Source organism: Penicillium crustosum (assembly GCF_028827405.1).
Source record: "Penicillium crustosum strain IBT 35664 chromosome Unknown utg000001l_segment0_segment0, whole genome shotgun sequence".
Classification (NCBI taxonomy): Eukaryota; Fungi; Ascomycota; class Eurotiomycetes; order Eurotiales; family Aspergillaceae; genus Penicillium; species Penicillium crustosum.
Window position 1 is genome coordinate 3,507,552 of NW_026623122.1, and position 14,633 is coordinate 3,522,184.

General features: G+C 47.5%; 7 protein-coding genes across 7 annotated transcripts; 4 read left to right on the forward strand and 3 right to left on the reverse strand.

Annotated features, from left to right (window-relative positions):
* Positions 1-56: 56 nt before the first annotated feature.
* On the forward strand, positions 57-2,117 carry N7487_001308 (SAE2 C-terminal domain-containing protein; the record flags this gene model as incomplete). Its single annotated transcript, XM_056869056.1, has 1 exon — positions 57-2,117. The coding sequence occupies one exon, from the start codon at positions 57-59 to the stop codon at positions 2,115-2,117; it is 2,061 nt and encodes a 686-aa protein (XP_056733840.1).
* A 263-nt stretch (positions 2,118-2,380) lies between these two features.
* N7487_001309 (peroxisomal membrane protein PEX16) lies at positions 2,381-3,712 on the forward strand (the record flags this gene model as incomplete). The annotated part of the gene is made up of 4 exons (XM_056869057.1): positions 2,381-2,534; positions 2,597-2,632; positions 2,686-3,526; positions 3,589-3,712. 4 exons carry the CDS (start codon positions 2,381-2,383, stop codon positions 3,710-3,712), a joined length of 1,155 nt encoding a protein of 384 aa, XP_056733841.1.
* A 186-nt stretch (positions 3,713-3,898) lies between these two features.
* N7487_001310 (ribonuclease H2 catalytic subunit RNH201) lies at positions 3,899-4,930 on the reverse strand (the record flags this gene model as incomplete). The annotated part of the gene is made up of 1 exon (XM_056869058.1): positions 3,899-4,930. The coding sequence occupies one exon, from the start codon at positions 4,928-4,930 to the stop codon at positions 3,899-3,901; it is 1,032 nt and encodes a 343-aa protein (XP_056733842.1).
* Positions 4,931-5,197: 267 nt separating this feature from the next.
* On the forward strand, positions 5,198-7,329 carry N7487_001311 (Cupin domain protein; the record flags this gene model as incomplete). Its single annotated transcript, XM_056869059.1, has 5 exons — positions 5,198-5,259; positions 5,322-5,485; positions 5,550-6,716; positions 6,788-7,036; positions 7,103-7,329. 5 exons carry the CDS (start codon positions 5,198-5,200, stop codon positions 7,327-7,329), a joined length of 1,869 nt encoding a protein of 622 aa, XP_056733843.1.
* A 346-nt stretch (positions 7,330-7,675) lies between these two features.
* Positions 7,676-8,762, reverse strand: N7487_001312 (TBCB family protein; the record flags this gene model as incomplete). The annotated part of the gene is made up of 3 exons (XM_056869060.1): positions 8,452-8,762; positions 8,092-8,311; positions 7,676-8,016 (listed from the first exon to the last, which is right to left on the reverse strand). The coding sequence occupies exons 1-3, from the start codon at positions 8,725-8,727 to the stop codon at positions 7,676-7,678; spliced, it is 837 nt and encodes a 278-aa protein (XP_056733844.1). The 5' UTR covers positions 8,728-8,762.
* Positions 8,763-9,793: 1,031 nt separating this feature from the next.
* Positions 9,794-10,698, forward strand: N7487_001313 (tRNA (carboxymethyluridine(34)-5-O)-methyltransferase; the record flags this gene model as incomplete). Its single annotated transcript, XM_056869061.1, has 3 exons — positions 9,794-9,889; positions 9,950-10,074; positions 10,230-10,698. 3 exons carry the CDS (start codon positions 9,794-9,796, stop codon positions 10,696-10,698), a joined length of 690 nt encoding a protein of 229 aa, XP_056733845.1.
* A 295-nt stretch (positions 10,699-10,993) lies between these two features.
* Positions 10,994-11,940, reverse strand: N7487_001314 (MYB DNA-binding domain protein; the record flags this gene model as incomplete). The annotated part of the gene is made up of 2 exons (XM_056869062.1): positions 10,994-11,408; positions 11,480-11,940. 2 exons carry the CDS (start codon positions 11,938-11,940, stop codon positions 10,994-10,996), a joined length of 876 nt encoding a protein of 291 aa, XP_056733846.1.
* Between the last annotated feature and the right edge of the window lie 2,693 nt (positions 11,941-14,633).

A 14,633-nucleotide genomic window follows, 5' to 3' on the forward strand; every position in this document is an offset into this window, starting at 1 on the left:
TTTCCTTCTCTCGTGATTCATGTCATTTCCCTCGACGGTACACTAGAAATCTCACAATGGACGTGGTCAAGGAGCTCCACGCTGCTGTGGCAAATGCCTGTGAGGCCTCCTTCGACAATGCCTACAAACTCATGAAATCCCATATTGATGCACACGCCAAAGAGGCAGAAATGAAAGAATCAATTGCCAGTCAAGCTCAGCGACGGTCAGAGACCAGAATTCGAGAGCTTGAGCATGATATCACCGTACTCCGGAGTGAGCTGCAACAATACGAAGTTGATCCACGGGATCTTGAACTTCCCGGGGAATATGCCAATCTAGAGACCGAATTTGACCCGAAGAATCTGTGGGGGGATGATCTGGATGATGATGATCATCATCGCACTGCTCGGAAGTCTCGGAAAAGAGTTGAGGCCAAATACACCGCGCTTTATACCAATTTACAGACCTTCATCCAAACTTGGAGTGGTCTCAAATCCCGGGTGTTGCAACATAAAAAGAAGTTACGGCGATGGGATCAGCAATTAGAGCGTGGAGAATTCTCGCTTGTTCTCAATGGCCAGCCCGTCACATTCCGCAGAGTGGAAAGTCCCACCCCTGAGGATGTCGACGAAGAGCACTCGAAGGTCCAAGGATTTTCAAAGAAACGTTCAAGAGAAGAGTGTCCAGATGTTCCTGCCAAGGCCATCAGGTTGTCACAACAAAGGTCCTGTGCAGATGATGTGCACGCAGATATAAAGGTTGAAGATGATAGCCAAAGACTAATTCATGGCCTAACATCAGAGTCGGCCTCCACTCAGTCTAGCCCTCCTAGACCCGATATGGAACCCTCGGAATCTTCTGGTACAACATGTCTCTTATCCGATGCCCGCCAGCAGCAAACTCGGCAGATGCTTTCCACGACACTTCCCGACAGACATCTCGAGCATACCCAGCCGGCGGTCATCGGATCGGAGCGCCCTACGCTTGTCAAAAATGAGATATTGTCCTCGAGTCCAGCCCGAGGTCCAATGCACAACAGTGAAGAACCATTTTTAGGCACACAAGATCTCGATGAGATAGGAGACAGGATACGCACACCAATCAAACGGAAAGCCTACCGGGATGTCAATAATGCAGACGCTTGGAATTTGAAGAACGATGCAAATAACGCACGTCACTCAAAGCGAATTACAATCGGCCAGCAAACATCCCAACAGTCATCTATACTCCGACCAGTTGATGGCAACGCACGCAGGGCGACATTATCTACACTGGGGTCTTCTACGAAACGCCTTCAAGATCTGGAGCGACGCGCAATACCAGCTCTAGCAGAAGATGGTGACGATGCGATATCCTTACGGACGTCTTCGAAAATTGGCTCCGGTGTTAATCTTGGACCTGCGGGGGCAAGGACAAATGGTGGGTTTACGCAGGGACGTCTAGAAAATCTTTTAGAACGATCGGTACCTTCCAAATCACCACTTCATTTGTCAAGCAGAGTCTCCGGTTCAGACTCAGCAAGGGCGCCCGATACACCGCACGATGATCAAACAACACCTAAGATGTCAAGTCAAATGGCCCCAGATATAGACCCTGATGATGAACCATTCAGGGCAAGACCTCTTCGTCGTCTTGGGTTAGAACATTTCAAAATAAACCCGAGTAGAAATCAAGGGCTTGATTACGCATATCAAGCAGTTGTCCGAAAGAAGGATGACCGCAAATGCATTTCAGGTTGCACTCGCCCGGGATGTTGTGGGGATCGGTTCCGGGCCATGGCCCGCCTTGGGGGTCTCCCCGGTAAATCTGGAGCAGAACAACAAGAAGAAGACCAGGCAATTCTAGAAGAGTTTGTCGGTGAAGATACACAATTGCTTCGAAACATGAGCGGCAAAGAGCGTGAAAATCTCCTGGTGGAAGCGAGAGCCAGGGCCCTGGCCAACCAGTATGGACGACATCGACATACTCACCAGCGAGCTCAATCCCCTCCTGGCTTCTGGCGGACTGATATGCCAGATACGCAGGAGGAGAAGGAGGACCTTGAAGCTGCCAAGAGGTTGGAGCGTGAGAAAGTGGAAGAGCGATATCGAGAGGCTATGCGCCCTGGGGGGTTATGGACATGGGCAGATGAATAAGATTTATATATTTCTCCCTGTGTATGACCTGTTTGATATTATTCTATGATTGGAAAACATCATAAATGTTATCACAGTCAGTTCAATTGCCATGCATAGATCTAAGTATATAAGTATGCAAAAAGGCCTAAAGCATCAACCTCGGCCCAAGGTATCTTGGCGGACGCGGGACCACGTGCCCCCCCCTGTAACCACCCGAGGTCACCCTCCCCCGGATCTCATCCCCTCCGTCACAGCTACCTCAACATGCTTGGAGCTTAAAGATGGAAACCGTTCGCAATATTCAGAATCCAATACCTCCGGTGCTCTTGCAACCATCCAAATGGCTTTCTATCTATGAAGACTTCGTGACGAAGAACGCTAGCTCGGTTGGTCAAGTCGAGTCGGCGCTGAGATCTTTGACTTATATCATCCCAGGTGAGTTCTCATTCGGTTTGATCATGTGGCTGTTGAAGAATCTAACAAATACCTTTTATCAGGGCGATACCGCGAATCAGAGATACCATCAGAATGTGGTTAGTGTAACCTTGTACTTGCCTTTGAGCGTGTCTACTGATACCCCCTGCAGTGCACTCTGGTGTCCAGTTGTTATCGTTATACCATGACTCTCTTGTTTCGCGAGTTGTTGATCGGCTTCCATCGACTGTACCCCGGCCGCCGCCCACTCCCCACTCCCGATATACCAAATACTGGACCTCTCGCTCCTCGCTCTATCGCCAGGTAGCGCTTGCGCTACAAATGCTCCAGTATACCGAACTCCTCTGGGAGATGGCGGCGCGGCGGCGCGGCCAGAAAACACGTTGGCGCGTGATTATCTTTATTGAATTCGCAAAGGCAGTCTGCCGCTTGCTTCTTCTGCGATTGACCAACTCCAGGCCGCTTGTGAGCCCTCCACTTCCAGAGCGCGAGGTGGATCCGAGAACGACAGAAGAAGAGGAACCACGAAGTGACTGGAACGGAATGGACACTCCAGTCAGCGAGCGGTCTTCAGACTTGAGTTGGACGATGCCTCGCACAGGACTTTCCCTTCCGTCTCTCCCCGACGTAAACGATGTGTCGAACTATCTCATCTCCAAAGTGCTTACAGCAGATGACATCAAACCCCCCAAGGCACTCCTCCACCGAGCGACGGGACAAGGACAATTAGCTGAAGTGCTATACATCCTTCGGCCTGTCGTCTACGCAATGGCGATGCAAAAGTGGCGTGGTGATAGGCGAAGCTGGCGGCCATGGCTTATTGGATTTGGGATGGAGTATGGCTGCCGCCAGCTCGCAAAGCGTGACTTCCGTGAACGGGTCGCTGGCGGTCTTCGAGGACTTACAGGGCTTGAGCGAGAGGAGCTGAAGAAGCGTGGATGGTCAATGGGCTGGTGGATGATGCGAGGCGCATTCTATGAAAACATCACCAAGTAAGAACCCCGACTCTGTTCTCTCTCTAGGTTCCCCTTTGAGTACTGATATTGTGAAACAGGTCATGGCTGCAGAGTTTCACTGGAAAGATGAAAGGCAAACCATTGTTGGACTTGGTGGGCAGTGTTGTGGAGGACTACGAATACCTGTGGGACAACTTCTACTTCTCGACTGCTACACTGTGAATTTCCACAGATGAGCCCAGATCTTTTTCACCCATGATACCCATTATTTCCATGTACGAGTCTTTTTTTTTTTTTTATGCTATTACATCTTTCGTTTGTTCTCACTCTTGCTGAAGCAAGCGTAAGGGGTATCATTAATGTTTTATTAAGTTTCATGTCTAATCACATTACACGGAGCATTCGCATTCAGAGAACCTCAGCTTGCCTGTGGCCATACCAATCCCGTAATCCAACCTTGCCCGTGCTTTTTCCGGGGGCTGATGACAGTAAAAACTCATTCAGCCGAGGTGCGCCTTCCTCCTCTTCGTCGGGCCAGTCGACTCGTGCTCCTCCTTTCATTTCAAGCATCTCCTTCGCAGTACCCCAGCTGAATCGACACTCGTTACCCCATCCAAACACAGGGTCCATGTTGCGTCGAAGCCAGCCGACACACTTGGAGTCCGAGGGATAGCCACTTCCCCAAGTCTCGGGAGTTGGACTAAGTGACTGCTCAGCGCGAAGCACGGCCTCGTACATGACTTCCAGTGCAACATCTCGCGTCACCTTGGCTGCCACACTGGCGGCACTCACACAGGGATACAAGGAATCAGCCTTCTTTGCCACTGTGATTTTGAGAGATGGGAAAATTCGCTCCAATTTTTGTTGGTATGTGGCGGGGTTCCCAATCGTGTCGATGTATACCTCTCGCACATCCACCCCTCGGTCTTCAACAACTCCTCGAATGATCTCCACTGTGGCATCCATGGCCTGGGCGTTCAGATTGTATACTGCGGTGGGTGATCTCATCATGCCAGAGGAGATGTCGCGCGCCGAAAGTACTTTGATCGCATAGCCGCAGGACTCGAACAACGAGTCTCCTGGTGTATTCAATAGATGCATCAAATTGGCTCGCACAGCAGGTGTAAGCACTTTGCTGTCATCAAAGCTATGTTTTTCGGTCAAAAGCGAGTGATGGAGATCAAGAGGGAGATAGAAGGCACCATGGACCATTGGCCCTAGGACTGGACCACGGCCGGCTTCATCGACACCCAAGACACATGGTGTACTCTCAACTATATCGTGAATTTTAGGTGAGGTCTCTTGGGGCGTGATTGCTTTTGGGCATGGGGTGTAGTACGCGTAGGATTCGCCGGAGAGAAGGAGTTCCGGAATCACACTAGGAGGAATAAAGGTAGATGATTCCTTGGGAGGATTGACGGAGGGAGTATTGCTTGGCATAATAGGCATATAGAATATTGAAGAGAGTTAAAGAAGATCAAGAAAAGAAGCAAAGAAAGCAAAGTAAGTCTTTCGGAGTCCAGAGGCAAATGTCAAAAGATCGAGTGAACGCGTCGACCGTTCGGGATTAGCGGGGGCGCGTGTTGCTCTTCCCGCCTAAATTCCGCATTCCTCCCCTCCACCTTGTGCCTCTGTCTCTTTTGACGGCTTTTCTTTGAATCTCTCCTTAATATTTTGATTCTTCTATCCTGGTGCTCAACTTTCAATATGGCACGAGGGCCCGGAAAGGCCCGCGACTTCGACTACTCCAATGTTGGAACCAAGGGAAGGTGAATATGTCATCGTCAATTTCACTTCAATTTCACTGGACATCTATACTGATTCCGTCTAGGCGCACTGGCATATCTCTGAAAGAGGGTCGACGCGACGAACATGGAATGGAAGAAGTAGACGGTCTCTTTTCATCTCCTGAAAAATCGCCTGTGGAGTTGAATGGCTTTCAAGACGTGGAAAATGAATCTTCAGTTGGATCCGAGGGCATGTCAATGGACGAAGGTAGGCCAATACAGCGTCGCCTTATATTTCGCCGATTCATTGCGTGCTGATGCAAATTCTATAGGCAATGCGCCAGATCCCATGGACTTCCTCAAAGGCACAAATGCCTCACGTACCTCTTTTATTCCCCCGCCTGCCGCGCGGTCGCCAATGAAGACTGGCCTCACTGGGTCCCCGCGGAGGACTCCAGCGTTGCAGTCAACTCCAGACCCGCAGTATCTTGAGTCATCTAGTCCGTCCGACGGCAAAGGTTACGCGGGCGCACAGGCAGAATCGCGTCAAGATCCATCTCCTCTTTCCACTCGCTCGGTGAACGTGGGACGCTCGAACCAGAGGAATGGTGCACGGCAAAAACCTACTACAAAAGCCCAACTAGCAGCAGAACTTGAGCCCGCGGTCATAAATGACTTTTCGGACTTTTCCGACGGCGACGAGAACGCCAATGCATTCACCGATATACAACAAAATTTCGGCGACAGCCTGAATGTTGATTCTGACTCAGTTGATGCAGAAGAACTATCCGATTCTCCCGGGCAAGACCAACGCGATCATGACGATAATTCATCCACGGCTGAAACGACACCGCCTCGGGAGGAACCCGTCGTGGCCTCCAAATCAACGAAGAAGACCGCGCCAAAGACCAAGGTACACAGGAATCAGGCGAACCCCCCTGCGCCGCGCGGACGTCCAAAGTCTCAGCGCCGTGATGTCGAAGAAGACGCCGACCCCAGACCAACCAAAAAGCAGAACACCAAAGCATCCCCACCGGTGCGTGAACCTTTAGAGCCGGAATTGGATCGAGTGGTTGAGAATTACGCCAACCGCACAGGCCCTTTGAAAGGCCGAAGTTTGTATATCCTCAAGCGTGAGAATCCTACCGACATCAGTGCGACTCACACTCGATCTGGACGGGTTTCGGTCCGACCACTAGCATACTGGCGTAATGAACGGTGCGTCTTTGGTGATGGCGAGGCAGCCGAGGGGCATCGGTACCCTCTTTCAACCATTAAAGAGGTAATTCGCACCGAGGAGCAAGAGCCTGAAAAGAAGAAGAAAAAGAAGGGGAAACGCTCAACATCCCACAAGTCTAAGTCCAAGAAACAAAAGGATGATTCTTCGGACGAGGATGAGGATGTTGATCTCTGGGAAAAGGAAGGCGGTGTTCTTCATGGCTACACCCTTAAATGGGACGGGAAAACACAGACCAGCTCGAAGGAGGAGGAAGTCCTAGGTATGAACCGTTAACCCCCTTTATGGTTGGTTCCTTTGATTGGTTCCTTTACTAAGTCCATCTTGATACAGACATTGCATATGCTCCCTCTGGAATCGAAACCAGAGAAGTCAAAGACTCGACATTCCGATTTGCGAAGCTGCTTAGCTCGTCCTTCATCGGCTCTGGAGTTGTGGAGCTCCCACCTGATGGAGTCAAGAAACCTAAGAACTCGAAGAAAATGCACATGGTCTTTTATGTCTGTCACGGACGTGTTCAAGTGGATATCTCAGGTGTCCAGTTTAGTGCCGGAAAAGGTTGTGTTTTCCAAGTTCCTCGTGGTGAGTCTCATTTCCCCTGGCTTCTTGGTTCGTATCAGGTAACTGACACCAGGATCCCATCTCCAGGTAACTATTATAGCTTTGCAAACACCCATCAAAAAGAGGCTCGACTTTTCTTCACGCAAGGCTGTGTCCCCGATGAGAACGAGAATGAAGACGACACACCGCAGATGTCTCATGATGCCGGCCCTGAGAGCGAATTCGAGGCCGACACTCCCGCCGCTCCTGTCCATATCCCTGCTAAAAAGACCAAGGGTCGTCCCAAGGGAAAGCAGAAGAAGGCAGGCAAATGATCACTTCCATTAGCTCCGCCCTCCAACTCCTGTTCTCATGTTTGTAGGCATTGACAACGCGCCATGATATTTTTGTTCTACGTCGATACCCTGAAATTTTATTTTGTGGGCGTCTAAATGTCTTTTTTTTTTTTTGTTATTAGTTCTTCAGCGATTTGTCTTCACACGATTACCAGGGAATTTGGCGTTTTTTTCCTTTTTTTCTTCGCCTGTATCTCCAGTTAATTATGCAGTATCTATTGGTGATAATTGGTGATGGACGAGCAACTGAAAGAATCTGAGAATCAGAACCTCATTTATTCGAAATATTGAAATGTATTCGTTCCAAGTATACATACCCAGAATATCAAATCTCCTCCATTAGGTCATCTAGATCATCGTCTAGACCCAACGGGGGGAACTCCCCAACTTCGACCTTCTCGGGCTTCACAAAGACACCCCTGTTGCTTAAGCACTCGAAGTAGCGCTGTCCGCCCACGGTACCGTCATTCTTCCCCATCGGCTCGTCAAGCTCAATCCCGACCCAGATTGGCTGGAGATCTGCCGGAAGTTCTGTATTCTGCTGCAGTTCGCGACCCGGACCGGTAATAGGAATAGTCGGAACAGGTCCAACGAAACGGATCGTACCGCGTCGAATATGCGGTGGAGATGAAGGCAAAACGATGGCTCGCTTAGCAATAGTGATTCCTGCCAAGATGTCATTAGGTCAATAAAAAAGGAAAGAAAATCGCATTGACACCCGAGGTATTTGTTTCAACGAACCTCTTGTTTGAACCTCGTTCTGGTCTTTCCCGACTTGATGGCGTAGGGCATCTTCGGGGGATAGAGCGTTAGGATCAAACCGACCCAGCTTCTGGTTCTTCTTCCAAGCCAACACAGAGTCCGAACGGGCTTCGTATGTCTCGGTTGGTAGCACATATTTCTCGACCGATGACAAGTCGGTGAAGTTAGCCCGCATGGTTTGTGGGCGGCTGTCATTGACCTGGTGAGGATACAAATCAGCATATACTCAGAATTCGTAACATAGAACTCTTGCCCTGGCAACTCGAATTAAAGGACATGTCGGTTAGTGTCCGGCAAGACCGCCAGAGTAGAGTCAAGGAGAAAGAAAAGAGAACCAACCTCGATCTCCGATCCCTTCACCAACCCCCAATCCCCGATTAGGCGGTCGTCCCCATCGGCCCATTGGTCAGGTCGACCGGGGACTTTCACCCGCAAGCGCTGGGATCCTGGTGGAATTCCCGTCATAGTCTCCAGTTTTGCCTTGACCTGCATCACCGTCCAGGTTGGGGTGATACGGCGCTCAGTCAGGAATCGAGGCTCCGAATCCCCAGGCTTTGCTAAAGCCGCATTGGTAATGATGACGGAGATATCCATCGGGGTAGGCTGGAACGCCATGCTGTCTCTGTGTATCAACTGTTTTCGCCTTTGCGTGTTTCTAGAGAAAAAATGTTAGAGTGGGCTATGAATCAACGCAAGCTCTTGATGTAGGGTTTAAGGTATTCAAAGGAAAAGAAATCGAGACCAGATAACTAGATCCAAAATTCCATAATCTTTAGAGTAACCAAACAAAAAAGAAAGAACTAAAAAAATAATAATAATTCAGCACTATTGCATGCTTGAATTGCTAATATCAAATTCCCCTGAGAGGAGCACAGGAAGCTGCTGGAACTTTCCAGGGCAAATTCGTGGCATTATTTGATGGCAGAAACACAACCTATTCTAGACCGAAAAAAAGGAACATCTTTGAACGGGGTAGTACTTACAATTAATCTTGTGCTCCCCTGTGGTTGACAGGAAAAGGAATATATCGCCCCTCGGAGAAGCGATGATTAATAAGCAGCCTCCGCCAGGAACAGGCACCGCTTGATGCTACACGCAGTTCAGAATGGAATTGGCCAATGATCTATGACCTTTACGGGACAAAGTGAAACCAAGGGATATCCTTGTTTAGTGCAGGTTATATAGATCAATAGATAAGCAATTACCTAAACGGGATATAGGATGTTGAAGTCAACGTTCTGTACGAAATTCATAGTTAGTAAGCTATAGCTTACTCCAGGGCTTGTGTTATAGTTGATGGAGGTTACCTTTTTACAATATGTACAGGATATAAGTATATGTATTTAATTAATGCTAACCTCGGAATACTGGGGAATTATCATGTATTCCGTACTATATGAGCTATCGTGTGTTAGCAGGACATATCTAGTTATTCCCATAGAGCAATTGAAATCGAGCTATATTATTGAACCCAGATCTATCAGAAGATATTCTATACCATGTCATAGTAGCTTGCATTATATTTTCTGTAATTCTACATCTATAAATTCAACATCACACGAATATGAATCATTATATGATGTAGATATTATGCGTTACAAATCGCAAACCACGTGATATCCGGTCTCGCTTGACTTTTCCACTCATCAACAGCTCCCACCTTATTCACAACGAGAGCATCATGGCGTCCCAACAGACAGGCGAAGCGTATGAACAGAAAAATGTTCATGAGGTGTACCAAGAGATTGCTCAGCATTTCTCTGCCACTCGTTACAAGGTGTGTTTATAAGTCCCTACCTCAAAACTCCACCAGGTTCCCAACTCACCACTTTTCCAGCCATGGCCTATAGTCGAGCGGTTTCTCACGGGCCTAGCACCAGGCGCTGTGGGTCTAGATGTAGGTTGTGGTAATGGCAAAAACCTGATGGTCAATCGAGATGTTTTTATCATTGCTTCAGATAGGTATGTATGTATGTGTTTGATATGAATTATTGAATTTTTTGGATTTTTTGGATTTTTTGGATTTTTTGGATTTTCTATAGACAGCTTTATTTCATTGGGATACCATTGCATCCATTTGTGTCCCCTTAGCTAGGTCTGGGCTAACCCGATGGCAGATCTGAAAACCTGGCTCGGATTGCTCTGCAGCACCAGCCACATTCGACTGTAGTGGCCGACATTCTTGACCTCCCACACCGTGATGCAACCTTCGACTTTGCCATTTCAATCGCGGTGGTGCACCATCTTTCCACTCCAGCTCGGCGAGTCCAGGCTGTTGCTGAGATCCTGCGAACTGTGAAGCATGGCTCAGAGACACAGGAGGGTGGGAAGATCCTGATCTACGCCTGGGCTCTTGAGCAAAAGAACAGCCGTAGAGGTTGGGACAAGGGTGACGAGCAAGATCGAATGGTTCCCTGGGTTCGTAAGGGTGATCAACCCCAGACTTTCCATCGCTACTACCACCTGTACGCGGAAGGCGAGCTGGAGCGTGACATCGGCAATGCTGGCGGTCGTGTGCTAGAATCTGGGTATGAGAAAGATAACTGGTGGGCGATTGCAACCCCCAAAACGGCTCATAACGTTTGAAAAATGTGACATGCACTCCGAGAACCAGCCTCGGAGTCATAGAAAACAACACACGCACACACATCAATTCGCACTTGCTGGCCCCGCCAAAATTTCTGCAAACAAAGGGAAAGAACGCAACAAACACCGAGGGGGTAGAAATCATCTATACGATTCAGTATCCCCACAAATCACGATATACCTCCAACCGGCGCTATGCAATTCGTAACAGAAAACCACAAAAGGAAAACAGAGGGGGGGAATAGAGGAAAAACTCAAGGAAAGACGTATAGGCGTCATCTTCATCATCTCATCCTTAGGGCATGGTTCGAGGGGGCATGGCAAGGTGAGGGCCCATGAGACCTGGTGGGGGAATTCCCATCTCCGGCGGTCGTCCAATTCCATAAAACTCTCTCGGGGGAGGTGGAGCGGGTGCGTATGCAGGAACACCTGCAGTGAGCTCTTCGAGTGAGGGAAGTTGAGGTGGAAGACCTGGCAGATGGCCTGGGATTGCGCGTGAGGAAGATCCCTTTCTCGGCCGGGATAGAGAAGTGCTGGCGCGACGTGTTCTGGTGGTGGGGGGATCGATGGCAGCACTTGAGAGAGAAAATGGTACTACACCGGCGCGTCGAGCCATCTCTTGTTCCCCCAGCTGCCAGTGCATGGCCTCTGCTGCACGCCATGGGATAGCCATCTCCTCCGCTACTTTGGACCACATTTCGGCTTTGAATCTATTCAGATGAGTGAGATTAGTGGATTTGTTTCTTTTTTAAGGTGCTTTTCTCCCATTCCCCAAACCTACCTTTCATATAAACGGGCCAGTTTGTTCTTCTTATCTTCGTCCCATTCACTTCGGCGTTCCAGGTAGTTCTGATAATGAAGACGGCAACTGATGGCACTGCGGCCGGGGAGTCGTTTGCTGATATCCTCCCACTTCATCCCACTCCCACGCAGTTCGATGATCAAGGCATCCTCATCTGGCGACCACTTGGACTGTTTCTTTGCTGGAGATTCGGAGGTGTGCGAGGGCTGCAGGCGCTTGGCAGCACCCGATGGGCCGGTCTTGGTCAAGGGTGGCATGGCCATGGCAGCCGGGCCTGGCATAGTCATCATGGGGCCCAATCCCAGTGGCGGCCCTATGGTTCTGGGTGGGTACCCGGTGTTCAGAGCCGGGGCGGTTTCTTCCTCATCTTGGGGCTTGAGTAGCAGTGAGATATCCACTTTGGCTGGAGGCAATGTAGGCCGATTTTGTAACGCAATCATATGCGCGGATGAGCACCGGTGAATAGAATAAGAAAACAAAGCAGCCGGGAGATCCCCAACTGGAAGGGGAAGGGGCGAGGGAAAGAAAAGGAAAAAGGGAAAAGACGGAAGGTTCTCGTGATCCCAAGTCTTGTCCCAAATATGACGACAGAACGATCAAACGTCCCAAATCAATAGCAGAATTTCCAACCTCTTTTTTCTTTCGAATTGGAATATTTTGGGTGGAAATCTCCAGGATTATCAGATAATCAAAAGAATAGAAATGAGGGGGGAAAGGAAGTATATGAGAAGGTGTGTTAATGAAGAGAGAGAGAGAGTATGTGTGTGTCAATTGTCGAAGGGGAAAAAAGGGAGAAGAAAAAAAAAGGACGATATGAAGCATCCAACTCGAAAGGTGAAACGAATCCAGAAGTGACAGCTGATCTAAACCTATCTTGAAGAGGAGAAAAAAGAAGAGTCTTAGACCGTTGGGGGGGTGGACTATTAAGGGTAACGGCTGTTACAAGAGGGTAAAAAAAAATCCCCAATCCAAAAATTACCTCCATATCCACTGGGTTTTAATTAAAGATGCGGTCAGTTCCCCTGTTCTACTTTCTGTTTTTTTTTTTTGTTTTTTTGGAGGGTTTTATTTTTTTTTTTTTGGTTTAGTTGGAGGTTTAGTTGAGTGTTTAAGTGTAGAGTATAGAATGATATCTCAAGAGTTATAGTAATAGGAGTAATAGGACCCCATTCTCTCTCCCAGTTGGAACTAGTATACCCTACTACCTAGTATACCGAGTATACAAAGTAGAGACGGTAAATGTTTGATATGACCTGCAGAGTTTCATACTAACCCAGAAAAGGAAGAGGGGCAGTAGTACTTAGAGTACGGGCAGTACTTAGCACTTAGCATACTAAAGTATATACAGTATATACATATATACAGTATATAGAGTACATAGTAACTAAAGTATGTATATGCTCTTTAACTAAATCGACTAATTAATCCGAATTGGTATCTTTGGGGGGATTCAGATTCGGATTCGGATTCTAGAAATGATCCAATATGCAATATCCAATTTAATTAAAAATAATAATAATATAAAACAGAATAAAATAATCATAATATAATAATAATAAAATAAAAACAAATAAAATAACCCGGGGACCCGCATCACCCTTTGGTTAAATGAGAACGGTCTTCTCCGGTCCAGAGCCTAGCCCCAACTAAAAGTTCCAGATCCTTTTAACGGTTTGATATACGTACACATACCTAGGTACGTACTTAGGTACTTTGGAAGGTGTTCACGGGGATTTTCGACTCTATAGGAACCAGTCGGGGATTTTTCTCTTCTTCACTTCCAAGGTTCTTCTTTCCCCTTGCTCTTTGTGGGGCTTTTCCGGGTTCCTGACTCCCGGGTGTCCATGTGTTTCTTCATACAATATACATTATACATTATATTGTATACCATGTACTCCGTATATAGACATCTATGATTATATATATATATATATATATATATACACATATATATGTGAGTATATAAATACAAGAAAGGTGAATCTAACAGGTAACATATTTTCCTTTTTTTTTTCTTGCTTTCCTTTTCTATAACTATGTATAGGTGAGATTGAAGGGAATCATATTCTATACTCCATAAACCATGTAAATTTAAGATAATTCTCCTCAAGGCCCAGACTAAGGTCTCAGAACCCGTCTCTTGAACGACGGGGCACGCGTTCACGCATTTCCAAGATTTAAGGGACCGGTGGGTCATTTCAATTTCCATTAAATAGCCCTGTCAATTTCCTACCAATTTCCTACCAATTTCCTGTCAATTTCCACTTGGATAGCCAATTTCCCAGGCAGTCTAGGCACGTCATTCCCGTTGGACCCAGAAACCGGGCAGACGTCTAGACCGAACACGAGTTCCTTTCCCAGGTTTTGGATTGAATCCTTGAATCCTTGAATCCTTATATTATTTAAATTATATAATTATATAATTATATAATTATATAATGATAGAATGATATATTATTAAAGCTATATTATTAAAGCTATATTATATGACCTCCCCTTTCCTACGACGATCCTTTCTTTTCTTTTTCTTTTTTTCTTTTTTCTGAAACATCCATTCTGTCAATGCACCAAGGATCAGCAACCTATCCCTCTTCCTATTCCTACTTTCGGGTCTCCAAATCTCGTCTATCAACTTTCCCATCAGGCAATAAAAGAGGCAAAGTCGAACGTGTGGAAGTGGATCATGGACAACGTTCGCAAGACGATCGTTGCCTCCCTTGGCTTGGGGAGCCAGCACAGACACGCCCCGTTCGGCAGCGGCTTTATTGACCTTATGATCCGCTTGGAGCAACGGGGACAATCCGTAGACCAATAACCCGGGTTATGCCCGAACGGGGGGAGAAGACAAGGTAAGGATTGGGATCTATATACTCCGTACTCCGCACTTAGTTTATTTAAATATATATATATATATATATAAAACAAAACAAAAAAACAGTATGAGAGAATTCACAGGTCATGTCTCGAGACCTCGGACAAAAGGTAGTCAGACACGGGAAGAAGCCAAGTGTGATGATACGCGCAGAATGTCCTCAACGGTGCACCGGGAGAGAAGACCAGCTCAGCCAACCATGAAGAAATAACGGTGTGGAGTTGCAAGGAGGGGCAAACGTCGGATCATCATCACTAATGA